General features: G+C 38.6%; 1 protein-coding gene across 6 annotated transcripts in view; it reads left to right on the forward strand.

The window, feature by feature from the left end:
- ELOVL2 (ELOVL fatty acid elongase 2) overlaps positions 1–27,739 on the forward strand; it is a 104,564-nt gene that overhangs the window by 54,634 nt on the left and 22,191 nt on the right. For 2 of the 6 annotated variants that reach the window (XM_069103483.1, XM_069103482.1), the window contains exons 2-4: positions 12,092–12,155; positions 14,890–14,959; positions 23,721–23,908. In XM_069103483.1, the coding sequence (XP_068959584.1) occupies positions 12,114–12,155; positions 14,890–14,959; positions 23,721–23,908 (300 nt within the window). In that variant the 5' untranslated portion in view covers positions 12,092–12,113. The remainder of the gene's footprint in view (positions 1–12,091; positions 12,156–14,889; positions 14,960–23,720; positions 23,909–27,739) is intronic. The other 4 variants (XM_069103485.1, XM_069103484.1, XM_069103487.1 and 1 more) reach the window with 2 other exon arrangements.

A 27,739-nucleotide genomic window follows, 5' to 3' on the forward strand; every position in this document is an offset into this window, starting at 1 on the left:
GATGCTTACCCCAGGAAGTGCTGACTGTCCACCTTGTGCTTTTCCTTACATACAGATTTGCTCCTCCCTGTTCAGCCCCTTCCTCTTATGTCAGCAACATGGTTTCATACCTTCTTTCTTTACAGAGCCTTAATTTGAAACTAGGTGCTAAGTACCATTACCTTGCCAATAGAAAGGGATCTTCAAATTTAATTACTATTACATCTTCTATCCCCCATACCCCCTTTATCCCCTTCCTCCTTACTTTCTTAAATGGGCAAGATGGATTTCTGTACCTCATTGCCTGTATATCTTATTGCTCAGTTGCATGTAAAAACAATTTTTATATATTTGTTTTTAAAACTTTGAGTTCCAGATTCTCTTCCTTCTTCCCTCCTCACCCCTCCCCATTGAGAAGACAAACAATTCAATATAGCCTATACATGTGTAGTTATGCAAAACATTTCCATAGTAGTCATATTATGAAAGACTAACTATATTTCCTTCCATCTCATCCTGTGCCCCATTAATCTATTTTCTCCTTTGACCCTGTGTCTTTTCAAAAGTGTTTGCTTCTGAACATTCCTTCCCCTAATCTGCCCTCCCTTCTATAATACCCCCCTCTTGTGAAGTTATTATCAGAGCTACTTCTATATGAGTTTTCAGTTCCCCTAAGGTGATATGATCAAAAGAGAAGTGTTTATTCCTCCCACTGTCTGTTCTCTGGTCTGTGAGTGACCACAGGCACTCTTTTCTGCCTCAGAACTGTGAGGAGGATTCCCTTTACACAGCCGCCACAAGCTCTGCCATGCCAGCTGTCTTCCTCACCCCAGGACCGCTACCCAAGACTACAACCCTAGAGCAATTGCCTTCTAATCAGCCACTTGATTCCCCCCACCATCTGTGGGCCTGGAACTCCAGAAACAGCCACTGCTGCCACTCCTGCTACTCCTGTTGCTGTGGCAGCCCACCACCACCTTTGCTGCCACCCTCCCCCCCGGCCCTGGGGCTGGTGCCTGACTGTGCTCTTCTTTCACCCAGGTCCAACGAAGTTTCCTCACTGACCTTTTACTTTGTCTTTGGTTTTTGGGGTTGAGAAGTCTGGAAACCACCACAGCTGCCAGTGATTCAAATCCCCTGAAGCCTGCTCCATCCTGCCTGTGCCTGCTCCATCCTGCCTGTGCTGGAGTGGCCCACACAGGACTGTGCTCTTCTCTCAGCCCAGTGCGATAGAGCCTTCCTGTCAGCCTGCCAGGCTGTCTTCAGCAGGAGATGTGTTTCACTCTATCATTTTGTAGGTTCTGTAGCTCTAAAATTTGTTTAGTCATTTTTTACAGATATTTGGAGGTGATTGGGGGATAAGCTCAAGCAAGTTCCTGCTTTTACTCTGCCATCTTGGCTCCTACCCCCTCAAAATAATATTTTTTAATGCATAAAATAAAATATATAAGTTTACAAAGGAAATCAATTATATTGAAAAATAATTACCAAAATAGTAAAAAAAAAAAATTCATGACCTCAGGTTAAGAACCCCTTGTGTAGAGAAGTAAGAGAAGAGGGACTAAACTAGCCCTTTGGGAGACACCCACAGTTAGTGGACATGACCTGGATGGAAATGTAGTAGAGGAGATTGAGGAACAGACATACAGGGGAGAGAACCAGGAGAAAACAGTGTCATGAAGACCTAAAGAGGAAAGAATATTCAAGAGGCAATGGTAATCAACAGTGTCAAAACTTGCCAAGGGGGTAATAAGAAGGATAAGAATTGAGATGAGACCATTAGATTTGGTAATTAATCAATCACTGGTAACTTTGTAGAAAACAGTTTTAGTTGAATGATGAAATTGGAAGCCAGATGCATAGAGCTTAGAAAAGCTTAGAAAAAGAGGTACCTAGTATAGAGTTTTCTAAAGTTTAGCCATCAAGAGGAGATTGAAATAGAGATAGCTGAACTAGATGAGAATTTTTTTTTTAAAGAACTGGCATATTTATAGGCAACCAGGAAGGAGCCAATAGATAGAGCTTGAAGACTAAAGAATGGGCATGATAGTAAGAGCAATCTGCTGGAGAAGCAAGAGGGAGATGGTATGAAGAAAGATAATGTCTTCATTCAAGAAAGGAGTGAAGGAAGAGATAATGGGGAAAGATACTTAAGTGATGTGGGAGAGGAGGGAGGGAAAAAGAGGGAGCTCTCACTAATGACCTCAATATTTTTTATAAAGTATGAGTCCAAGTCCTAAGCTCAAGGAATCCTCGAGGGAATGACATTTCATGGAGGATTAAGAGGGATGAAAAAGTTTGGAATGGCCACTGTGGTTTTAAGTGAGATGTTGAACTGATTAAGGAGGTATAAAAAATTGCTTTGCTGAAGCAAGGGTACAATTGAGAGTAAGCAATATAAATTTTTAGTGGGCCTTGGCAACACAGAGTAATGATTTTCTCTATTTCTATTTTGCAGTGTATAAATAGGAGTGAGGCATAAATGTTCTTAAAAAACCTTTGCAGGACACACAAACACACACACACACTCTCTCTCTCTCTCTCTTTCTCTCTCTCTTATTGTTTAGTTTTTAGTGTATGCCAATTTTTTTTCTTTCAAAGAGATTTCATTTTAGGGATGTGACCTATTGATCACTGGTAGTTAGCCTATATTCTGGCCAATAGGATACTGGAGTAAAACATAGAGCAAGGCAGTTTGAAAGAAGTTTATATTAAAAGACATCTGAGGGGGAGAGGGCATAAGGGAAATTAGGGGACCAAAAGTTCAATTCTGATCCAGCAGTTTGACATAATTGTTCAAAAAAAGTCAATTTCATCATGTTTCAACATTTCAGTACTTCAAGAATCAAGAATTTCATCAGTATGAGAATTGATGCTATGGATTCAGATCACCACACCCCTTTACAATTTTGTGTGTGGTGGTCTTTAGGAGTTTTTGTGGCTAAAAATGAAATTCTAGGCAGTATTACTTACAGTGAAATATCCAAATTAAAGGATATGAAAGTTCCCCTGCCCCCGCCCCTATTCTGCATTAGTCAGAACACAACTGGAATACTGAGCACAATCCTAGGTGTCACAATGTAAGTGCAACATTTCAAAACTAGAGAGAATTAAGTCAAAATGAGCAGGGTAGTTAAAGAAACAGTGGAGAGAAATGGGATGTTTGGCCTAGATTGGAAAATACTTGGAGGAGAAGGATGCTGATCGTATGTCTTCAAATATTTGAAGGGCTGTCTTATGGAAAAAGGAGTAGATTTATATTGTGTGGCTCTAGAAGATAGAATTAGTGCCAATGGGGGAAGGCACAGCCAAACAAAATTGGGTAAAATGTAAAGAAACAACTTTCTCACAATTAGGATTAACAATTAGAGCTATCCAACAATGGAATGATCTGCTTTACAAAGTAATCACTGGAAGAGTTCAAACAGAGACTAAATGACCATCTATCAGGGATGAAGTAGAAGGAAAAGATGACCTCTTAGATCTCTTCCAGCTCTTATGTTCTTTGATTCTTTGATTTTTACATCAGTCAACAAGTATTTATTAATTACCTACTTTGAATTAGATACCATCCTAGGTGCTGAGAATAAAAAGACAAAAAACTGAATTATCTAGAAAATGATTCAAAAAATTATCTACTTAGAGGAGAATGCTGATTTCATTGTTATTTGTTGGGTATTTAATATGTAACTCCAGTAAAAGGGAAGGACAATCAATGACTCGGTAACCTGTCTGAGATTGTGTCTAAAAGTGCTGGTACGCATTCATCCTACTATCACTAGCCAATGATTTAATGATCACAGGGCAGATGGTATGGGCAATGGGTTTAATCAGTGGTTTTCAATTCCAAACACACTAGTAGTACTGGCGCAAATTCATCTGGACACCATCACTACTCAATAAGTGAATGTCCTTGGGGTAGATAGTACCAATTTATTAACGTTCTGGAATTCACAATTGTGGATAAGGGGATATAGGAAATATATAGGGAAAGGTGCACAGTAGAATTTGAAAAACACAAAGAACTTGGTGATCCCATGGTAGAAGGAGAAACAAAATCTTAGTTTATTTAGTTATTTGCAATCATGGAACACTGAAGACCAACAATTATACATCCTCATCTAACATTTTTTTGAAAAGTTAAACTCTTATGGGTTATGTGCTTTACTCTTCCCTTCCCTTTTTAAGGCAGAAAACTGGCTAGTAAAATTCTTTAGAGTACCTCTAACTTCTCTGTGGTTACCTTTGTAAAATATAAAGCACTGCACAAGTGTTAGCTGAGCTCAGCTAAGCTATAAAGAATGTTTTCCTTTTGTTGTTCAATTGTTTCAGTTGTGTCCAGGTCTTCATGACCCCATTTGGGGTTTTCTTAACAAAGATAATAGAGTGGCTTGCCATTTTCTTCTCTAGCTCATTTTACAATGAAGGAAACTGAGGCAAACAGGGTTATCCAAGGTCACACAGCTAGTAAATGTCTGAGGCCAGATTTGAACTGAGGAAGATGAATCTTCCTGACTCCAGACCGAGCAGCATTGTGTCCCTTGCACTACCTAGCTGCCCCTGTTTTCCTCAGATTGTGCCAAAACGTATTTCTCAAGCAGTAGCTATCTTAACATGTGCTCTTCCTTCCTCACCCCAACGCATACCCTACAATTCTTAGAGCCTGTACATTATCTACATGTTATCTAAGAAATGCAGACAAATGCATTAGCCTAAAAATAAAACAGGAGGGAAGAAAGAGCTGATTCTGCAGCCCCAGCTCTAACTGATGATCTCTGTATCGTTCACTCACAAGAGAGTAAGATAATTTCTGATCTGTGGCTTCTGCAGCAGCTCTGTAACATAGGGGAAGGTCAAAAGTAGATTATCATAACTGCAAGAGGGGCAGTTGCCCAAAGGCTCTACCTCTTCTTAATTGGCCCATGGGATGGGGTAGGAGTGTTATTAGATCCTTCTTTTTCCTTGAAAACTGGTGTCAAATCCCTACCTAAGCAATTAATTCTATAGGAAGAGCAGCCTTGTTAAATTAGCGTCCCTGATGCCCCCCACACACCCTGAGAAGTAGTGTGGTGAAGTGGAGAGACAGGAAGACCTGAATTCAAGTCTTATCTCAGAAACATATTTGGCTGTATGACCCTAGGCAAATCATTTAACCTGTTAGTAACCTAGACATCTCTATTAAGTTGCAAAGCAATTTTCATTGATAGAAGAGTTTCCTTATTGAGAATTCCCTATACCAATGAAATCACAGGTGGAGAGAGAAAAGAAATGAATTCTCTAGCTAGCTAACTTGGATGTAAAGCCCTGACAGAGAACTACCCCAATGTAGATGAAAACCATAGGGGTATTCATGAATTACTGAAGTCCTCCTACTTTTCTAGTAACATTACAACACTGTCACATTGCTCCTACTCCTACTGTAAATAGCTAGCATTTATATGGTACCTACTATGTCCCAGGCACTATGTGAGACACTTGACAAATGTGATCTCATTTGATCCTCATAACAATCCTGGGAGGTAGGTGCTATTATTATCCCCATTTTATAGTTGAGCAAATTGAAGTTGTGACTTGCCCAAGGTCACAGAGCTAGCAAGTGTCTGAAGTGGGTTTTAAATTCAGATCTTCCTGACTCTAGGCCCAACACTGCATCACCTATCTGCTTGAGGGTTGAAAACTTTCATAGCCTGATTTTATTTGCATTTTAAATAACCTTGAAGAATAACCTCATTCAGATTATCAAGAAAACAGAACTTTCTTAGAGCATGGAGATGATTCTGAATGAGTTTCTTTTGTAATACTCCCTTTTGCAAATCACTAAGAGGGATAAAAATATTTCATATACATAGTAGAAAATTAGGCTTTGAAAAAAAATTAAGAATCACAAGGAAGAAAAACTATCATCCAAACAAGATGGTTCTATGGGTCAATTTATTGTCCAAATAAAGGGAACATTCATGCAGAAACTGCTTAATCGAACAGAAGCATGATCAAGAGATCTTTAGTACCTTTTGGCAACCTCTCACTGTCAGTCTGTTAAAATGGTCATTTATGTGCCAAAGTTGGCTGTTGTCAAAATTGTGAAATAGAAGTAGATTTTAATGTACTGCAGCTTCTTCTATCCATGTTCCCTTCTTTTTTCTCTCATAACACTACTCCTTCCCCCCACCCACCAGACACCTATTTCTCATTCATTTTCTCAGTTAGAAGTCAACTAATCTGTTAAACTGACAACTTTGTTAAACTGTTAACTGTTCATTAAAAGTCCATTAATATTTGAATCTTAGGGGAAAGCATTCAAATGATTAGAACTGTCCTAAAATGGCATTAATTCCTTCAGTGGGTCATGTGTTCCCTAGAACTGAAGGTATCCTAGCCAAACTTGGATGGCCAACTACAGAAATGTTATAGACAAGGGAATGGTTCTTGTCCCAATGTCTTTATGTCAAATTCCTGTATATCTTTTTCTCAAAAATATTTGGCACAAAATTTCTTTTCCAGTTGACAGCCTCTCTGAAATACTTTGCCAAAGCCTCCTGTATCTTTAAAAATTATCTTGCTAAAAACCCTCAGCATTCATGTCTCTATATTACCATATCCAGTTTTCCAATCCAGGCTTGGCCTTGGTTTGATCTGTTGATCTAATATCTTTATTATTTCTATCTTAAATATATTTCTAATGTATCTTCAGGTGCTCTTAAAAGAAGATTTTCAATCATATACATTATTTAATCTTATTAAGAGTATAGTGGTATCCTGGTGAGAACCAAAATCAAATTGCAAAGAGTTGAGGAAGGTGGGTGAAGGCAGCTGGCTACCTCTGTTAAATGTGATGCTAAAGACCTGCTCAAGAGGCAGCCAGGTGACATAGTGGAGAGTGCTGGGCCTTTAATCAGGAAGACCTGAGTTCAGATCTGAACTCAGACACTTCCTACCTGTGTGACCCTGAATTCACTTAGCTTCAGTCTCCTTAAATGGGGAAATAATAGCACTTACCTCTCAGGCTTGATGTAGGAATCAAGTGATAAAAGATTTATAAAGTTCCTGGCACATTGTAGGAACTCAAATGGTGCTTCAGTACTACTACTGTGTTTCCCTGATAATAAGACACTGTCTTATTAATTTTTTTTTTTTGGAAAGAAAAACACCAGAGGGCTTATTTTCAGGGGAGGGCTTATGTTGTCCTGCCTTAGCTCTCCTCCACAGCACTGCTCTCAATGGTGCCAGCAAGCAAATCACTGGGGAAGAACAGGATGATGCACTCACTGCTGCAGCTCTGATTGGATGCAGCTCGGAGTGCAGCGTGCATTTCACGGGAGGGGGAGACGGCGGGGGGGGGACGGTGCATACAGAGGGTACCGTAATGTAGCGTGTAGCGCAGGGGATCACCTTCACTACAGTAGCAATCTCAATAGGGCTTATTTTTGGGGGAGGGCTTATTTTAGAGGAATCTTACACAGTAAGGGGAGGGCTTATTTTCGGGATAAGTCTTATTATTGGGGAAACACGGTAGAGAGAAACTGCTTACTCTTTAAAAAATTGAGAATTACTACTCTTGAAAGTCTGACATATATAGGATGCTTAAATTGTACTTATACAATACAACAAACATTTATTGCACATCTACTGCCTGCAGAACATTGTGCTAGGAACTTCACAGGGGAGATAAACATAAGATGCAGGGACCCTTAGTCCCCTGAAGTCCCCCAGTTCTCTACATCCCTTGAGGAGCTTCTGGATAACACAGACCTGGAAACTATTAAGCTTTTTTTACTCTCGTTACCTCCTGATATCTGTCTTCCTCTCAACCACCTTCCTCCACACTACTTTCCTTCTTCCTCTCCTATTTTTCTTCCAACAAACAAGTGCGATTGAAATATAGCATGAGTAAAAAAAGGTCACCAGTCTTACACACTTTAAACAGAATCTTGGCTCAAACTTCATTTTCCTGTTAGTATAAATCAAACAGGTTTTAGCAGTTGTTTTCCCATAGCCTTATCATACTTGGATACCTGATGGATTCAGCACCTAAGAAGGGGTTTCTGGGTATCTATTATAGCAGGGGAAGGGTACTTCAGTAATACTGGCATTCACCTTTGGCCTCAGCCTCATTGCCCAGTGCTGAGAGCAACACAGATAAAAACATTTTATCCTGAAAAAGCAAGTACATTCACCTTTGGCTTGGTGCCAGGAGCCTTTAGTCTCCCTATGTGTAAAGTCTGAAGGTGACCACATTGAATGAGACTATCCAAGGTTAGTTTGGCACAGACATCCTAGACCATATTCTTAGCTTTTTTTTTGTCACGGCCCCACCCCTTGGACAATCTGGTGAAATCTACAGACCCCTCATTAGAATAATGGTTTTAAATATATAAAGCAAAATACATAGGATTACAAAGCTAACCACTTATGGTGAAATACAGTTGTCAAAATATTTTTTTAAAAAACTCAACAAATTCATGGACCCCAGGTTAAGTACCTCTGACATAGAGGGGCCAAAGATTTCATTCAGTGGAAGGCTCCAGGGTCAGAGGGGAAGGTACAGATTTGATTGAAGTACTCAGAATAAAATGTGTAGGGCCTCCTTTCAGCAATTATGCCAAATCATCACTTCCCTTTCAGGACATTTCAGGTTTTGAAAGTCAGAGGCATTTAGTGTCACAAATAGACCTTTGGACTTGGAACAGGCATCACACTCCACATCAGCCTCCTAGAATTGAGGACCAATTGCCTCATCTTATATGTAGGCAGGGACAGAGGATCCCTCTGCCAAAAGGATCCTTTGTGACTGAAAAGTCCTCACTCCCTCATTTTGGCCTATTGAGTTTCTATCCATTTTTTTTAAGCTCAACTGAAATGCCACCTCTTTTCTGAAGCCTTCCCTTGGTCTATAGTACTCTCTCACTGTTCCTTGCCTTGGCCCAAGGCCCCTAGGCTTATGTCCCTTCTTCAGGCTGCCCTGGATCTTTGTTCCAATTCTGGGATATGAGCTATAGAGCTGCCAGATTGTACCCATTCCTGTTTCCTGCCTTTTGGTATGCATAGCCCAAAGCCAGCAATTCTGTTCTTGGACTGAAAGTCTCGTTGGAGTGCCCTCCTGGTTGTATCTTGTCTCCAGTGGCCCTATGCCAACTTAGACTGGAAAAAGCAATTTTTTAGGACTCAGTGTGGTACCTTTTCTGGGTCTTTATGGAGTAGTTGTGAGGGGAGTTGGGCTATATTCCTTCTTCCTACCGTGGTTACTGGTTTTGTGTGTGTGTGTGTGTGTGTGTGTGTGTGTGTATGTGTGTGTGTGCACACGCACATAAGTGCACATGCATGCATGCCCACTTATAGTACTTTGTATTGAACTATGAGCTCCATGAAGATAAAATATAATATGTAGTATATTACATATAATATATATAATACAATAAATCTTATATAAATTTTAAATATCTCCCAGCACCTCACACAGTTCTTTGTATATGATATTTAGTTAGCAAAATTGTGTTGAATGAATCCTCATTGAGACAGACATCCTTGTTTGCTGGAAGCAAATAGCATAATAGACTGTCCTTCCTATATTGAAGAAGGTATGATGATTTAGGCTTCATCTGCCCTCTCTAAGCAATTGCTGAAAGCAGTTTCTATAGTAAGAGTAGATAACATTTTAGCAGATCACTTAAGCAAGTAAATGACAGACCCACATGAATGGGAGTTATGTCAAACAGGAGAAGACACCTTGTTTTAGATCTTCTAGCTTAATAATGGCATCCTTCTAGTCCCAGTTAAGGATAGGATTGTTATGTGGTACATGAAAGGGATAGTATTATTCTTTAAAAAAAAAACAAACATTTATTTGTTTTTAGTTTACAACATTCAGTTCCACAAGCTTTTTAGTTTTCAATTTTCTCCCTCTTTTTCCCCTGCCCCCGCCCCAAAATGGAATGTAATCTGATATTCTACATATATATTCATATTAAATGTATTTTCACATTAGTCATGTTGTAAAGAAGAATTATAACAATGGAATGAACCACAAGAAAGAAAAAAAGAGAGCAAGTAGTATACTTCCATCTGCATTCAGACTATAATTCTTTCTCTGGGATGTGGATAGCATTTTCCATCATGAGCCTTTTGGAGTTGTCTTAGAACCTTGTGTTGTTGAGAAGAGTCAAGTCTATTAAAGGCAGTCATCATACAATGTGGCTGTGTACAATGTTCTCCTGGATCTGCTACCCTTACTCAGCATCAGTTCATATAAGTCTTTTCAGGTTTTTCTGCAGTCCGCCTGTTCATCATTTCTTTTTTTTTTTTTTTTAGTTTTCATCATTTCCATAAATTTTCAATTTTTCCCTCTCCCTCCCCAAGATGGCCCAAAATCTGATATAGGCTCTACATATACATTCCTATTAAACATTTTCACTTTAGTCATGTTGCATAGAAGAACTATAACGAATGGTAGAAACCATGAGAAAGAAAATACAAAACAAAAAAAGAAAATAGTCTACTTCTCTTTGCATTCTGACCCCATAGTTCTTTCCCTGGATGTGGATGGCATTTTCCATCATGAGTCCTTTGGAACTGTTTTAAGTTCTTGCATTGCTGAGAAGGGCTAAGTCTATCAAAATCAGTCATCTCACACTGTGGCTGTTACTGTGTACAATGTTCTCCTGGTTCTTCTGTTCCTCTCACTCAGCATCAGTTCATATAAATCTTTCCAGGCTTTTCTGAAGTCTACCTGTTCATCATTTCTTATGGAACAATAGCATTCCATTATATTCATATATACAACTTGTTCAGCCATTTCCCAGTTGATGGGCATTCCCTGAATTTCCAGTTCTTGGTCACCACAAAGAGAGCTGCTATAAATATTTTTGTACATATGGGTCCTTTTCCCATTTTTATGACCTCTTTGGAATATAGTCCTAGAAGCAGTATTGCTAATTTAAAGGGTATGTACATTTTTATAGCCCTTTGCACATAGTTCCAAATTGCTCTCCAGGATGGTTGGATCAGCTCACAGCTCCACCAACAATGAATTAGTTTTCCAACTTTTCCATATTTTCTGCAACATTTATAATTTTCCTGTTTTGTCATGTTAGTCAATCTGACAGATATGATATGGTACCTAAGAGTTGTTTTGATTTGCATTTCTCTAATCAATTGTGATTTAGAACATTTTTTTCATATGACTATTGATATTTTTAATTTCTTCCTCTCAAACTGCCTGTTCATGTCCTTTGACCATTTATCAATTGAGGAATGACTTGTATTCTTATAAATTTGACTTAGTTCTCCATATATTTTAGAATGAGGCCTTTATCAGAAACATTGGTAGTAAAAATTCTTTCCCAGTTTTCTGATTCCCTCCTAATCTTGGTTGCTTTGACTTTGTACAGAAACTTTTCAATTTAATGTAATCAAAATTATCCATTTTGTATTTTATAAAGTTCCCCATCTCTTGTTTGGTCATAAATTCTTCCATTCTCCATAAACCTTATAGGTAAATCATTCCTTGCTCTCTCAATTTGCTTATAGTATCAACCTTTATATTTAAATTGTGTACCCATTTTGACTTTATTTTGGTAATAGTATTACTCTTCAGTGGATTTTCAGAAGTGTATTGAGATACAAGAGAGGATATTGAGAAAAAATTATGTGGAAAGGTAATGAAAAAAGTTAACTGTCACAGTGTGTAATAATTGAAAAAATATTCCTCTGAAGTTTCATATTCACATTCAGGCAATTGATCTGAGTGAAATTTTCATTTCAAAATTGTATTTATACCCTCTGGGCCTTTCAAAGGATTTGGGGCAGGGGAAGTCAATGGAATTTGGGTCAGTAAACCTGGGACCTTAATATGCAAGAAATGAGTTGGGCTCAAAGAGCCTTTAGCAGGACTTGCATGATAAGAAGCCTAAGATGATTAAAGAAGTACCCTTCTCCTTCCAATCCCCACAATCTGACCATGGGTGCGGGGCCATTTTTAACCCTTTCTCTCCTTTTTTCATCTTTTTCAAATTAAAGGTCTCAGAGCTAAGACCTTGGAGATTCAGTTATCTAAAGCCCTCTGGGTTTCTGTACTCCTCAAAAAGAAACTTAAAGTACCTATCATTTATCTTTTCAGGAGCAGCTAATAGCCTTTGATAATGAAGTCAATGCTTTTTTGGACAATATGTTTGGACCTCGAGGTGAGTGAGTTATTTGGGGAACTACAAATTGCCTTTTGGAGGGGAAAGAGTCTCATTCAGTTATAGGAGTTACCCATGGAATTTCTTCAATGAAGATAATAGAATTCCTTTCATTTATATAACATCTATGTAATAAATTATAAAATAAAATAAATCATTAAATAATAAAAAATTAAATTATTAAATAAAACATACAAAAATTTATATAGTAACTTATAGTTTTCAAAGGACTGGCACATCCATTATCTCATTTGATCCTCACAGAAAATCTGTGAAATAGTATTATTACTCCAATTTTTAAAAAAAGCTACAGTGGATTTATTATATACTCTAAAAGAAAAGCAAGTTACACATAAAGAGATCCACAGTTTCATGAACAATCCTCTTTTCCTTTCATATCGTATATATGGAAATGCCCATTTTAATTGGTGTTTGTTAAGTTCAGAATAAAAATACATTTAAAAAAATGTGTTAACTAACTAAAAGACAAAAAGTATTTCTGCCAGTGATTTAGGGCTTTATTTGCTTCTCTTTTCCTTCTTACTCTTTCCTCTGTATGTTAAAGATAAAATGCAGAGATAGAGGTAAATCCTAGAGACTGGAGTCAGGAACCTTCCCCTCTGTGTTGTTCGTTGTTTCGTTCAATGTTCTAGCTCTATGACTAGTAACTATGTAGATGATTTTTAAATTGCAAGTACCAGAAAGTTTTATTCCATTTTTACAATTGGGGTTTAAAAGGCTCAGAGATTATACAGTTAGCTCAAGTTGGTATACTTAGTAAGTAGTGGAACTGGGAGATCTTTTGGCTACTGGCCCAGTGTTCTTCCCACTATACTGTCTTGCCTCTTGGCAGGATTTGCAAATAATGAGCTTAAATTTCTTTACCCTTGATGGACACATAGAGGCAATCAAGCCTTCTGAGATTCTCCTCTTAAAATCAGCCTCTCTGGATTAAAGGTGTCATTACCATAGAACAGGTAGCAGGGTGTTGAGGAAAGAACACTGGACTTGGAACTAGAATGATTGAATTTGAACCACAGCTCTGCCAATTGAAAATTTTACTTTCTCAGGTCCTTCATTCCTGAAACCCTAGCTTTGATGTTACTAGATAAGGCTAACCCAGTTATAGAACCACTCTAGAATTTAAGGGAGTTTCAGAGAAGGCCCAGGATAACCCTAGAGCTTCCGTGCTTCTAGAAGGATGTCTTTGGCCCACCCTAGATCAAATATAAACCCTGACAACTCTAGGACTTGCTCAGTCCTTCAGAGACTGTCCTCTACCCACCTTCCCAAGGCAGGGCCAGAATTGAATACAGAGCCAAGACTGTAGGATGAAGCTAACCTTATGTATTGCAAGATCCTAGTCATGAATATGTATCAGTAGAAAGCTTTTTGCTGGAGAAGCATTTCTTATAGTTTCCAGTATTAAGTTTCCCTGATTCTGTTTCCCTCATCCTTCCCTTTCACCATCTCCCCCATTTGCTCTTCTCCTTTTCATTTTAAGTCTGCTAAGTACTGTTACCTAAAACCATAGCATTTTAGAACTGGAAGACATTATGTAGTCTAACTACTTCATTTCCTAGATGAGGAAACCCAGACAGAGAAAGGTTTAGTGTCTTCTCCAAGGTCACATGACAAGTTAGTTCCTAAAATGAATCTTAGAGCCTGAGTTTCTGACTTGAGGCCATTTAACAGCTCTGTCTTGGCTTATATAATTGCATTCTCTAGAGACTGAAAATTCCCTCCACTTTACCTAGTTCCTTGACCTGGAATCATGGTAGTTTTAGCCAGAAAATACCAAAGCTGTTTTGGTTTTTTTTCATGTAGCACAGGCTGCAAGTTGGATCTGGAGGTGGGAAGTGGGGGTGGGTAATTACCTAAATTCAAAGTACTTTTATGTATCTATAGTCATAAAACTATAGCCCATGAGCCCCTACCAGAGAGCTTCCATTTAATAGACAGTAGATATAAGTAGCTGAAAGCAAAGGTATTTATTAAGCTGGCGTTTTAAGAAGAGTAGCAATAAAACATTCTTCCTATAAACTTGAGCCACTCTCCCATACAGCCAAAAGGATGGATAGATACATGCATAGCAGGGACACCCACAGGCAAGATAATTCACATCTTCTCTCTCTCTCTCTCTCTCTCTCTCTCTCTCTCTCTCTCTCTCTCTTTCTCTCTCTCTCTCTCTCTCTCTCTCTCTTTTTAGCAATCGGGGTTAAGTAACTTGCTCAAGGTTACACGGCCAGGTGTTTCTGGGTGGTTGCTAAGTGTCTGAGCCCAGGATTCGATCTCCAGGTCATTCCAACACTGGAGCCAGTGCTCTTACTCACTGTGCTACCTGGCTGCCCCTTTTCTCTTCTTATAATACCCTCATGCTACTTTCTCCTAGATTCAGGATCTCTGCTGAGCAGGTTGCTTAATTGGACTCCCTAATTCTATTCCTCTTTGCAGCTTGCCTTGTGACTTCCAAGTGTAATTGTCACTAGAATCCATAGTTGACTGCCTCCTCTGATACCAGGGTTCACATTCTTTGGAACCTCTAAGACTCTTTATTTGGCCTACTCCCTGCTGGGTTTGATGTCTCCTCATTGGCAAGTAGTTCTGATGTGAAGTGCCATAGTTGATGTGGTTGGGGAAATGGAAATCCTCTTTTCTGACGCTGTCCTCTGGTGAAGGCATGAGGGGAAAGGCAGAGAGCAGTTTCCTCTCATAGCTTTTTTTTTCTCCATAGCTTTCTGTCCTCTGGCTTTCCAGGGGTAGCATTCCACAGAGCTCTCCTGCTTCCACTGTGTCAAGAATTGGTAAGTTGGCAAGCTAGTTCTTTAAAGGACACTTTAAAGCCAATATTCAGCCAGTCAGTGGCAAACTGCTCTTCTAATTATATCAAGAAAAAAGTCTTCACATTTTGTAAACATAACAGAGTATAGATACTTCTTTGTACTTCATTTAATACATTGATGTCTAGTTGTCTCTGTTACCTATAGAGGATAAAAATCAATTGATCAAAGTATCTTTACCAACTTTCAATCATACAGTTCTTCCCCCCTCACCCCCCGTAACTGCTTATTCTTTGTCTTCTTTTCTGGATTATCTTTCTTTTCCCATCTTCTAACTATTTCCCAGAGTTTAGTCATTGGTTTTCTGCTCTTCTTTCTACATACCCACTCACTCATTCTTATCCACAACTTCAACTATCAAATGACTCCCAAAGCTACAGCTATCCCTGTCCTCTCAGGACTCAGTTTCTTCTTATATATCTAATGGTTTAAAACCAAACATTTCATGTTCCACTAAAAAATATCTTTCCAAATTTCTTTTAATGACACCATTTCCTTAATAATTCAGGTTGAGTCTTTTGTCATCATCTTTGACCTTTCTGGCCCCCAATCAATCATCAAAAACGTCAATTCTTCCTTGCTTTATCTTTCATGTTCATTCTTTCCTTTTATTCCATTGTAGACCAGACCTTCATTAGTTCAGATCTGAATTACAATAACAGCTTCTTATTTGATCTCTCTGCTTCTTAATTCCACCCCCCAACACACACACACACACACACACAACACACACACACACACACACACAATCAAATCTGTCCAGATTAACTTGAAAATACTTCTTGTCAATAACCCAGAGGATTGGTGGAGGGAGCGTTTTTTAAAAAAGATGTCAATGGGTTCCTATAGGGAACCTATGACCTCAAGGTCACATGTGGCCTTCTAGGTCCTTGGGTGTGTCTTTTAACTGAGTCCAAGTTTTACAGAACAAAGGGACTTGTTCTGTGAAGTTTGGATTCAGTCAGAAGGCTGCACTTGAGGACCTACAAGACCACATGTGGTCTTAAGGTCACAGGTTCCCCACCCCTGGCCTAGGGGATAAAGTCCAAAATACACAATCTGGCATTCTGAGCTTTCCATAGCCTGGTCCCATTTGACCTCCCCAGTCTTTTTTTCTAGGATCATGATACAAATCCTCCAGTGCATCCAAATATGTCTATTTACTTTGTTCTTTCCTGCCCTTTTCCCTCTGTTCACAACACTGCCCTACAATGCCCTTACCCTTTCTCTCCCCTAATCTAAAATCCTACTTCTTTTTCAGTGACTAGTACAAGGACTACCTCCTTCAGGAAGTCTTCTCACCTACTCCAATGTACAATGATCTGTCTTTTCTCTGAACTTAGCATTTATTCATTTGGTAATTAATCATATACTGCCATATGATATGCCTTGTGTTACTGTATTTCTATTTAATTCTTGTGTTGTTGATTAACTTTGTTTCATTTCTAATACTACCATGTTTCCCCAATAATAAGACACTGTCTTATTATTTTTTTTTTTGGACAGAAAAACACCAGAGGGCTTATTTTCAGGGGAGGGCTCATTTTAATGAACATTGACAGCAATTTTAATAAACAGATAAATGTGAACAAAAAAATGTACCTTTATTCAATAAGCAAATCACTGGGGAAGAACAGGATGACGCGCTCACTGCTGCAGCTCTGATTGGATGCAGCTCGGAGCTCGGCGTGCGTTTCATGGCGGGGGGGGGGGACAGTGCATACAGAGGGTACCGTAATGTAGCGTGTAGTGCAGGGGATCACCTTCACTACAGTAGCAATCTCAATAGGGCTTATTTTCGGGGGAGGGCTTATTTTAGAGGAATCTTACACAGTCAGGGGAGGGCTTATTTTGGGGATAGGTCTTATTATCGGGGAAACACGGTAGGTAGTAAGCTGTTTGTAGTGAGAAATGATCTGTCATGTTTCATTGCATCCTCTACAGAGCCTAGCATCTAGTAAATGCTACTTGAATATTTGTTGATTTCTAAATCTCTGACATAGAATCAGATTGATTTCCAGATGCCAGCCCTATATGCTTCTGTCTGCTTACCTCCACCAGATATTTCCTGTCCTACTTTGCTTGACATCAGCACTGGCAATACATTGTGATTTGGCTTAAGATTAGAATTTAGGTATGAGTGTAGAAGGAATATTGACCAATACCATGCCATTAAATCTGTCTATATTCCTTTCTTCCTATGATCATATAGAACAATAGGATTTTGGGGACTTAATAATTTGCAAAACTTTTATATGATATGTATATATATATACATATATATAATATGCAAAACTTTTAGTGTGTGAGATCTCAAAAGACTGAGCAACCAGTGTTTTAGAGGTCATTTCCCCAATGTAGTGCCTTGTCTGCACCTTATACACCCAGGAAAGGCAAACCACTTTTTCTGAAGCCACAAGGCATCCTGAGGGAGAGTCAAGAGGCAGCAGGTTCCAGGCAAGTCAAACTATCACCACTGCCTTGACAATCATTTTCCCCAAGACTTTGATGGAGATAGCCCAGCCTGCACCTAAGAGCATTAAGATTAGTAGTTCCATCCATACCATGAGATCTGCCTCTATCCCAGCCCCACAACCATCATTGAAGCAGGAATTTTTTGTGGAGAAGAAACCTATCTTCCCATTCCATCCCATTCCTCATAGCTATCATCTGGAAAAGTGACTCCTTGGAGCAGGAGCCAGCCTTCCCCCTCCCAGTTCCCTCCACACACATAGCTGCCACACGCAGGGCAGGTGAACCAGCCTCACCAAAGTAACAAGGCTCCATAAGGGAGAAGAAGTAGGCAGCACATGCCAGCCAAGTTAGACCACCACCACCACCATCCCCTGGACCCTCATTTCCTCTCAGATCCTGATGGAGCCAGCCCAGGACCCAAGAGCCTAGGGCAAAATACCAGCTATACTTCCAGGATCCTTAGCCATCATCCTGCAAAGCAACCCTTGTGAAGACGCAGCTGCTCCTAAAGGTGCTACAACCACAGCTCCTGAAGACCTAGAAAGGAAAGGTCTTTGTCACCCAAGTCCTTGGCACTGTGAAATGATTTGATATCAGAAACAGATATAGTTTAACAGTGACATTAAAGAAGAGGCATCACCATCTGCTTCGCCATTTCACCCTAAAGACTTGTCTTTCCCTTTAGATTGTGAACCCCTTCAAAGCAGGGCTATCTCACTTTTCTTATTGTATTGTCAGGACTTAGCATAGTGCTTTGTAAGTAGTAAATGCTTAATAAATGCTTTATTCATTCAATGTGAAAAAAAATAAGAAAAAGGCTAGCATTTATATAGCACTTTAAGGTTTGCAAAGTACTGTACATGTTAGCTCATAAGATCCTCACATTCTATTTTGCCCTCTGGTTCTAAAACATCAGGGCAATTTTCCTTGAGGATTTCTTGAAGGATGATTTCTAGGTTCTTTTTTTGATGATGGTTTTCAGGTAGTCCAGTAATTTTAAAATTACCTCTCCTAGATCTATTTTCCAGGTCTGTGGTTTTTCCAATGAGATATTTCACATTGCCTTCTATTTTTTCATTTGTTTGGATCTGTTTAATAGTATCTTGATTTCTCATGAAGTCACTAGCTTCCATTTGCTCCAGTCTAATTCTGAAGGAATGATTCTCTCCAGTGGGCTTTTGAGATTCTTTTTCCATCTGGCAAATTAGGCTTTTTAAGGCATTCTTCTCCTCATTGGCTTTTTTGAGCTTCTTTTGCCATTTGAGTTAGTCTATTTTTGAAGGTATTATTTTCTTCAGTCAGGTTGTTGACCCTCATTTCATGATTTTCTAACTCAGTCATCCTTAAGGAGCAAGCCTCCTCAAGGGACATGAAGTACTATCATTCAATAAGTCCATAACTAAGGAGCAAGCCTCCTTAAGGGACACAAAGTACAAAAGTCAAGTTCTCCACTCCTAGGTCACATTGTCTTAATCTCTTAGTCAAAAAGTCTTCTTTCTTTTTAATTAGAGATTAGATTCCTTAAGAGGTACAAGATAGGGGTGGTTAGGTTGCACAGTGAATAGAGCACCAGCCCTGGAGTCAGGAGGACCTGAGTTCAAATCCAGCCTCAGAAACTTAACACAAAAAACTAGCTAGGTGACCTTGGGCAAGTCACTTAATCCCAATTGCCCTACCTTCCCCCTCCAAAAAAAAGTAATCAATAAAACAAACAAATAAATAAAAAAAATAAAAGAGGTACAATATGTAGAGTACAAAGTTCTCCTACCCCTAACCTCCAGTAAATCATGATCTTCTCAGTCAGCACTAAGTATCCAAGGAGAGATCTTTTCATCTTTAGGCTGGCTTTCAGATTCCATGGTTCCTCTTGATTCAAAGGTAGGCAGCTCTCAGCTTTTTGTCCAGCTTCTCATCCAATTCCTTGTCCAGCTCCTCGTCCAGTTCTGGTTCCATATTGAAGCTCAGAGTGTCCAGTCCACCTCAAATCCTTCACAATTTCTGTTTCTGGGAAGACAAAGTTTAACAGAGCCAAAACAACATTCATGCACATTGCCGGCACCATCATCAATTCACTATCTGCCTGTGAAATCACAGAGACCCACAAACAAGGTCCAAGAGGTCAACACAAATCATCAGTAAAGTCCCAGGACCTCCGAAACCCTCCTCCAGGACTTCTATAAACAGACAATAAGAAAATCCTCTTTCAGGGGTTCTAGTAAGGTCCCTTCTATATAAGGCTTTTATACAAAATATCATGAGCAAAAATCAACACAGAACAGAAAGAGTGCCTGGCCACCACAAAGTTCCCCTTCACAATTCTGCCACCACAAGTGCTGTCTTCTCAGTTCTCCTCTCTCCCTTGTATATGGTCATTAGCTCCTCCCTGTTCTGCCCCTTCCTGTTGCATCAGCAACATGGGTTCACAAATTCTGGGGTTCACAAGTTCTGTTTCTTAAGACTTGATATAGTCATGGGCAAGAATTAAAAGAAACTTGAACTGAAACAAGGTGCTAAATAATTAAATAGCTGAAACAAGGTGCTAAGTATTTTGTTTGCCGTTACACTTGGTAGTATGCTTTCCAGGGTTGTGCCCACGTACGTGATGACGTTGATGTACACATTACCAGAGCTAACTCAGTGTTTGGGAGGCCCCAAAGGAAAGTGTGGGCAAGATAAGGTATTAGATTTCTTACCAAACTGATGGTCTACAGAGCCATTGTGGCGACCCCATTGTTATATGCCTGTGAAACCTAAACAGTCTCCCCACATCATGACAGGAAATATGTCTTAGGAAGATTCTTAAGGTAAGTTGGCAAGATAAAGTACTAGACTCTGAGGTCCCTTCTCAAACCAAACTGCTATCCATTGAAACTCTACTGCAGAGAGCACAATTCTGATAGGCTGGCCACATTGCTCAAAGTAGATTTGCCTAAAATACTATATCATAGCGAATTCACACAAGACAAACATTCATACAGAAATTAGAAGTGAGACAAGGACACTCTCAGGGTCTCTCTGAAGAATTTTGGAATCAACTACATGATATAGGAGACACTGGCAAAGGACTGCCCAGTATGGTGTTCCCACATCAAGGAAGGCACTGTGCTCCATGAGCAAAGCAGAATTGCAGTAGGTCAAAAGAACCATGAGATTCACAAATTTAGAGACATCTCCACTCCAAATGTTCATATGGACCATTTATGCCCAGTCTGTAGTAGAGTCTTCTGAGCTCTGATTGGTCTGATCAGTCATAGACACATTATACCTTGACTCAATAAGAATCAATCAACCAACTAGAATAGTTTGCTATCTCCTTCTCCAGCTCATTTTACAGATGAGGAAATTGAGTCAAACAGGGTTAATGACTTGCCCGGGGTCACACAGCTAATAAGTGCTCTGAGCCTGGATTTGAACTCATGTCTACCTGACTCCAGGCCTAATGCTCTATCCACTGTGCCACCTAGCTGCTCTATGCATCTTTTTCTGCCCCTTAAACCTATTACTTCTCTGTCAGGAGATAGCACATTTTATCATCATTTGTAATCAGGGATGGTCAGTCATTGTATTGATCGTGGTTCTTATAGCTTTCAAAGTTGTTTGTCTTTACAGTGTTGTTGTTACTGTATAAATTGTTCTTTTGGTTCTCATTTCATTCTTCATCAGAAGAATATAAAAGTCTTCAAAATAATTTGTTTTATGACATTGATGTTACAGTATAAATTGTTCTTCTTGTTTTGCTTACCCCACACTCCATCAATTCATACTTTCTATATCTCTGAAATTATCTATTTCCTTAATTCATATAGCAAAACAGTACTTTATCACATTAATATCCTACAGTTTGTTCAGTCATTCCCCAGTTAATGGGTACCTCTTTAGTTTCCAGATTTTTGCCACCACAAGAAAAGAGTTGTGGCATATATATGTTTGGCTTAGACCTAGAAATTGTATAGCTAAGTTAAAGGATAAATACTATTTAGTAACTTTTTGTGAATAACTTCAAATTGTTCCCCATACCCATTCACAGGTCTGTCAATTAATGTGCCTATTTTCCCCCAGTCTTCCCAACACTTATCATTTTCCTTTTTTGCCTTTTTTCCCAACAGATGGGTATGAGGTAGAACTCATTAAATCCTTTAATTTGTTTTTTTAAAATAATTATCAGTGATTTGGTGATGAACCAAATTAGTGGTTAACCTGGGTTTCCCCTTTTGAGAGCTATTTATGTCCTTAGACTATTTATCATTTGGTGGAATTGCTTTTATTCTTATACATTTGGAACAGCTCCTGGCATAAGGACTCACTATTTAATAGAAACTGTTGGGAAAATTGGACAGCAATATGAAAGAATTTCTATTTAGACCAATACTTTATACCAAGATGAGTTCCAAATAGTTACATGAACCAGATATGAAATGTTATATCATAAACAAATTAGAGAAACATGGGAAAAAGTGCTTATTAGGTGTTAGACTGAATAAAAGTTCATGATCAAGCGAGGGATAGAGAGGATTACAGAAGATAAAATGACTAATTTTAATTACATAAAATAAAGTTTTTTGCACAAACAAGTCCATTAATGCTAAATTAAAATGGAAACAATTAACTGGGGAAAAAATATATCAAATTTCTCTAATTTGGTCCCATTTCCAAAATATGTAAAGAGTTCATTTAAATTTATGAGAATGAATAAGAGTCATTCCCCAATTCTTTCTTCACTCTCAGCCATCATGAAAACTTCTACAGGCATAATTTTTCTTCTACATAGATCTGATAAGAAACCCCCCTGTTCAAAAGCCTTCAAAAATGGCTCTCTACTGCATCCCAAATGAAATTCAAACTCCTCGGTCTGGCATTCAAGGATTTTCACATTCTGACTCCACATTACCTTTCTACTCTAGTTCATATTACTACCTTTCATGCATTCTATTCTCCAGCAAAACTGGCTTATGACCCTAAACACACACTGTGCTTTAAAAGCCTTCTTATGATGTAAATGTTATGTTGTAAGTTATATGTTTGTATCTTATTTCCTCACTAGCCTGTGAGCATCATGAAGTTAGGGACTAGGTATAATATCTCTGCACTTAACACAGTGGTATTTAATGAGTGTTTTGTTGAATGAATACAGAAGAAGCAGAAGAAATTATCATAGAAAAAAATAATATTTGGCACATAATACCTTTTTAGAAGAATATACATTATCAGTTGCATTAATTTTTTACATTAGTTCAGTAGATCTCCTTAAAACATGGATTTTCACTCCTTTTGCCTTTTTATTCATTTAAATGGTTTATGCACATAAATAACTGCAATTTTTCTCCTTATAAAAATAAAGTTTCAGCATGCAGGAAGTTTACTTTCTCTCCTGCCAGCTGTGGTCTTATTATTTAAGTGTTAGATGAGAAAGCTTTCAATACAGATGTGCTCTGTTAAATGATACTTCTTTTGGGAGATAGGGTAAATTTATGGGGTTAATCACCCTGCATCCTTTTCATCAAAAATGAAATATTTAACTCTCCTTCACTACTGTGCTATCATCAGCTTTCAGTACTTAGCACTATTGACTTATAACTATAAAAACAATTTTTTTTTTCTGCTTTGTCTAATGAGCTAAGAGTGGAAGACTTGAAATCCAGAGATCTGAATTTGAATACTGACTCCATGGGGAAGTCACTAACCTCTAAAGTCTCAATTTCCTTGTTTCTAAAATGGGAATAATGAGACTTGCACTACCTCCTATTGCACAATTGTTGCAAGACTAAAGCATTTTGTAAACCTAAAGCACCGTATAGATAGGACTTATTATATACAATATGATCAGAGGGTTGGCATTAACATGTTTCTTACATTAAAGGGCATATAATTTCAGGACACTTAAACTGGAATGTTTGGGACATTTAAACTGAGATGTAAAGATGATTTACTTTTCTTCCTTATATCTTTTTATTTGCCTTTTTTTTGGAGGGGGAGGGTGGGGCAATTGGGGTTAAGTGACTTGCCCAAGGTCACCTCTTTAGTTTTTTGTGTTAAGTGTCTCAGACCAGATTTGAACTCAGGTCTTCCTGACTCCAGGTCTGGTGCTCTATTCACTGCACCACCTAGCCACCCCTTTTCCTTATATGTTTGACCGAAGTATTCTCCCAACTGAATTTTTATATCCTTTGAAATAGAGAGCATAAAATTCAGCAAGTCATACTTATCTTTCTTACTCAGTAATCTGTGTGTGTGTGTGTGTGTTTCTTTTCAGATGCTCGGGTCAGAGGATGGCTCATGTTGGATTCCTACCTTCCTACTTTTTTCCTTACTGTAATATATCTACTTTCCATATGGTTGGGTAACAAGTATATGAAGAACAGGCCTGCGCTTTCTCTCAGGGGTATCCTCATTTTCTATAATCTTGGCATCACATTACTCTCTCTATATATGCTTGTAGAGGTAAGTTTTCATTCAGTCAAAGCTATGATTCCATTACTTAGTAGAGTGCCTGGCAAAGAACAAGTACTTAATTAGTAATATGTGACTTACTGAAAATTTCAGAGCAGAATCATTTTCAAAGGTCACTTATAATCTGGCTCCCTTGCTTTCTGAGAGATGCAGTAGTAGTACCCAAGGGGGACCTATCTGGTATTTCTGAAGATCTGAGCAACTTCTGGTTTTTGATAGGTTTCCTTCAGGAAGTCTTCCTTATCTCTAAATTCTGTTTCAACTGCAGTAATTTAGATCCATTTTCTTTTCTTCATCAAAACAGATTACCAACTGAGAAGACTTGGGAAGTAATAGAAAGGCAGTTTTTAAGTATTTAAAGGACTACAGCATAGAAGAGTAATTAGACTTGCTCTGTTTGACTCTAAATGACAGTGAGGAGCAATGTGCAAAAGTTGCAAAAAAGGCAAAATTTATATTTGATGTAAGGAATGATTTCCTAACAATTAGGAAATTGTCCCAAAAGTGGAATGGGCTCAGGAAATAATGAGTTTCCTTTGGGAGAATTCTAAAAGCAGAATATGAATGACCACTTGTCACATTTCATGTTGAAATCCCTTTCAACTTCTAAAGATTCTATGAGATTTGATGGATTTGTAGAACTATAAAATGTTAGAGTGGGAAGGGATACAAGAGATGTTCTAGTCCAGAGGTGGCAAACCTTCTGCCTTAGCCATAAACAGCCCACCACACTACCAAGTATAGCCTGAACCAGATTAAAATATAATTGGGAAATATTTAACAAACTAAATAAAAATGTAATAAAACAGAAATAATGTTAATTTGTGATTTTCTAAGTCATTACATGGCCTGCAGAGATCCTTATGGACCACTTCATGACCTCCATTTCTATTTGAATTTGATACCACCACTCTACTCTTTATCACCCTTATTTTGCAGATGATATAGTTAAAGTCCAAAAAACTAAATTGCTCAGTCATACAACTATGAAGTTTCAGAGCTGTTAGTAACCAAAAGATTTAGGCTTCTTTATAGATAAAGCAATCCTAACACTTTTAGCCTGTCCTAATAGGTTCTGTTTTAAAACCTTTAATAATTTTTGTTGTTCTTCTCAAAGTTCTCCATGCCCTCTTAAAATGTAGAGCCAAGACCCACAAATAATGTCAAGTGGAGTGGGAATATCACTTTGGCATGCTACCATCTGTTGAATGAATGAATCAATCCATGAATGAATTAGTTAATTAATATCAATATGTTTTAGACTCATTTAGCTTTGTTTTTCATTTTTTAAAACTTGTTGTCCACAACTCTTAGAATCTTTCTACTCTTCCTATGCTCAGAGGATTGTTTCCCAGCTTGTTCGGTTTGTTTAGGGATTATATATGTATATATACAGCAAAAACACACATACATACATGTGTATATATGACTTTGAGCAAGGCACTTTTGGACTTCAGTTTCCTCACCTATAACATACTAGGATTGTACAAAATGGTCTCTGAGGTCCTTTTAAGTTCTAATACTCTGTGATATTTCTTCTTTTTTTTTTTGCTTTTTGGAAGGCAATTGGGGTTGAGTGACTTGCTCAAAGTCACATGGCTACTAAGTGTGTCAAGTGTCTGAGGTCGGATTTGAACTCAGGTCCTCCTGACTCCAGGGCCAGTGCTCTATTTATTGTGCCACCTAGCCGCCCTATGTGAGGTTTCTTCTAACAGCTTAATAATAATGCTGCTGCTGCTGCTAAGAATAGCTGAAATTTAAATATAGCTCTTTAAGGTTTACAAAGCATTATATATTTCAAATTATTTCCTTGGATTCTCACAAGAACCCTGGGAAATAACTACCACATATATCATCAACTCAATTCATGGATGAAAAACATCATGCCCAGTTTGTTCATTGCATACAGAAATTCATTGATTCTTTTCCTTGTCTTTTTTGCTTTTGTTTTATGCTATTTTATCTACTGATTCTCGCTTCTCTAAAGAAGGATGAGAGAAGAAAGATTCTGCTTTGTATCCTACAATTTCCTCCCCATTAACTGTTTTGGATAGATGGAGATGGGAAGGACATCAGTGAAACCAGAAGTCCGAAATGGGGCTGCTGGGTGACCTTTAAATTCTTTTTACGCAAGCATCCTCTCCACAGTATAGATAAGTGAGTCAGTGCTAGCTCAGTTTGCTTTCAGGACAGTCCAGTGTTTCCTTGAAAAGCATTCCCAGCATCTCTGTGAAGCCGGCTCAATGGCATCTCTGTGCCTGGTGAGTGACCCCTGGAAGTGTGAGAAGACATTCCAGCTCCTTTGTAGCTGCCCCCATGACATCCCACACTTCCCATTCCTTTGTAGAGCACCAGACTTGGGCTTTTTTACAAGAGCAAAAACAAGTACTGGTTGTCCTGCCAGCAGAATCATTCATTATTTTACACAGATACCACCAAGAATTTCTTCTGAAAACCTTAAATGAACCCCCTGGGGCATGTCACTCCTCTGCTAAAAACAGGGCCAAGAAAACTGGGAGCCAGGGAAATTCAGGCTTCAGTTTGGGTGGAGTTGATGGCCTTTTTCTGTCTTTGTCATTCCTTGCTGACACTTTTAGCACCTCCATATTAAAACCCATTCTCAGGTCACAATCTGAATGCCTCCATCATGACCCCGAAACTCCTCATATTGGAGGATGCCTTCAGTCCTAGAATTCAAACCTCAGAAATATACTCAGGATGGCTCCTCTCAGAGCCTTCATTTAAAGGGGAGCCCTAGTCTAACCATCTCTTTTTTCCCATGAAGCTGCAATCTAGACTCCTCTATCTTGTCTCAACACTGAATACCTTCTTTCATTTCCCTCCCACACCACCTTTTTTAGCTTCCCTTTATATGCTGTCTTCCTTCATTGGCATGTAAACTCCTGGAAGGCAAAGATTATCTTTCTGCTTGTATTTGTATTCCCAGTACTTTGCACCAAGCTTAACACTAACTGACTGAAAAAGGATCTAAAAAACTCATTCTCGTGCTAAGATATGATTCATAATGACTTCAAAGTGTAACTTTTCCAATCATTCAGCAAGCATTTGTGATATACCTTTGAACTGGGATCAAAACCTTGACGTAAAGGAATGAATTTCTAATGGGAATTTCAGATATCTGTCAGTGAATGGAGAACGTAATTTATGGAACATTTAACAGTTCTATCTCTGAGACCACACACATAGTCAACTCTACTTAAACCCAAGCTAGCCTTGTTGTTTGGAAGAAGGCAGTATCAATATAAAATATACAAGTAATGAATAAAACTGGTCTGAATGAAGATACTTCTTGCTGCCAAGTAGTGTGTAGTCAACTCTTATAGCTGACCCTCCACCCCCCCCCATCTTTGATTACGATTGTAACCTGATTTAATGTAAATGTTGGAGTATTTCTCATCTTTAATCCAGTAGTTCCTATCTCTACTAATTCCTTCCCTTCATTTTACAAATCTGCTACTCAGTCTGCCCATGCCTTCTAATACCTCTCAGTTTTTCCCTTGACTCTGCTATCTTCTCTAGCTATTATTCTCTTTTATTTCACTGTCAAACTTCTAGAGTAGTCTGCATATGCATTGTCCTATCTCCTTACTACTCAATCTCCCACACTGTCATCTTCGATTCTTCTTCTTCTCTCACCTCCCATACTCAATCAACTGTCAAGTCATGAGGATTCTGCCTCCAGTGTCTTTCAAATGCATCCCTTTTCCATTCTCATTGAAACTACTTCCTAAAAAATAACAATCTCCTGCCTCTCTAATCCATCTCAAACATTCTTGCCAAAGTAATCTTCCTAATATCAGA

The sequence above is a fragment of the Petaurus breviceps genome, unplaced genomic scaffold, assembly GCF_028583685.1.
Source record: "Petaurus breviceps papuanus isolate PSGF00001 unplaced genomic scaffold, PetGlider_PUasm1.0 582, whole genome shotgun sequence".
In the NCBI taxonomy this organism is placed as follows: Eukaryota; Metazoa; Chordata; class Mammalia; order Diprotodontia; family Petauridae; genus Petaurus; species Petaurus breviceps.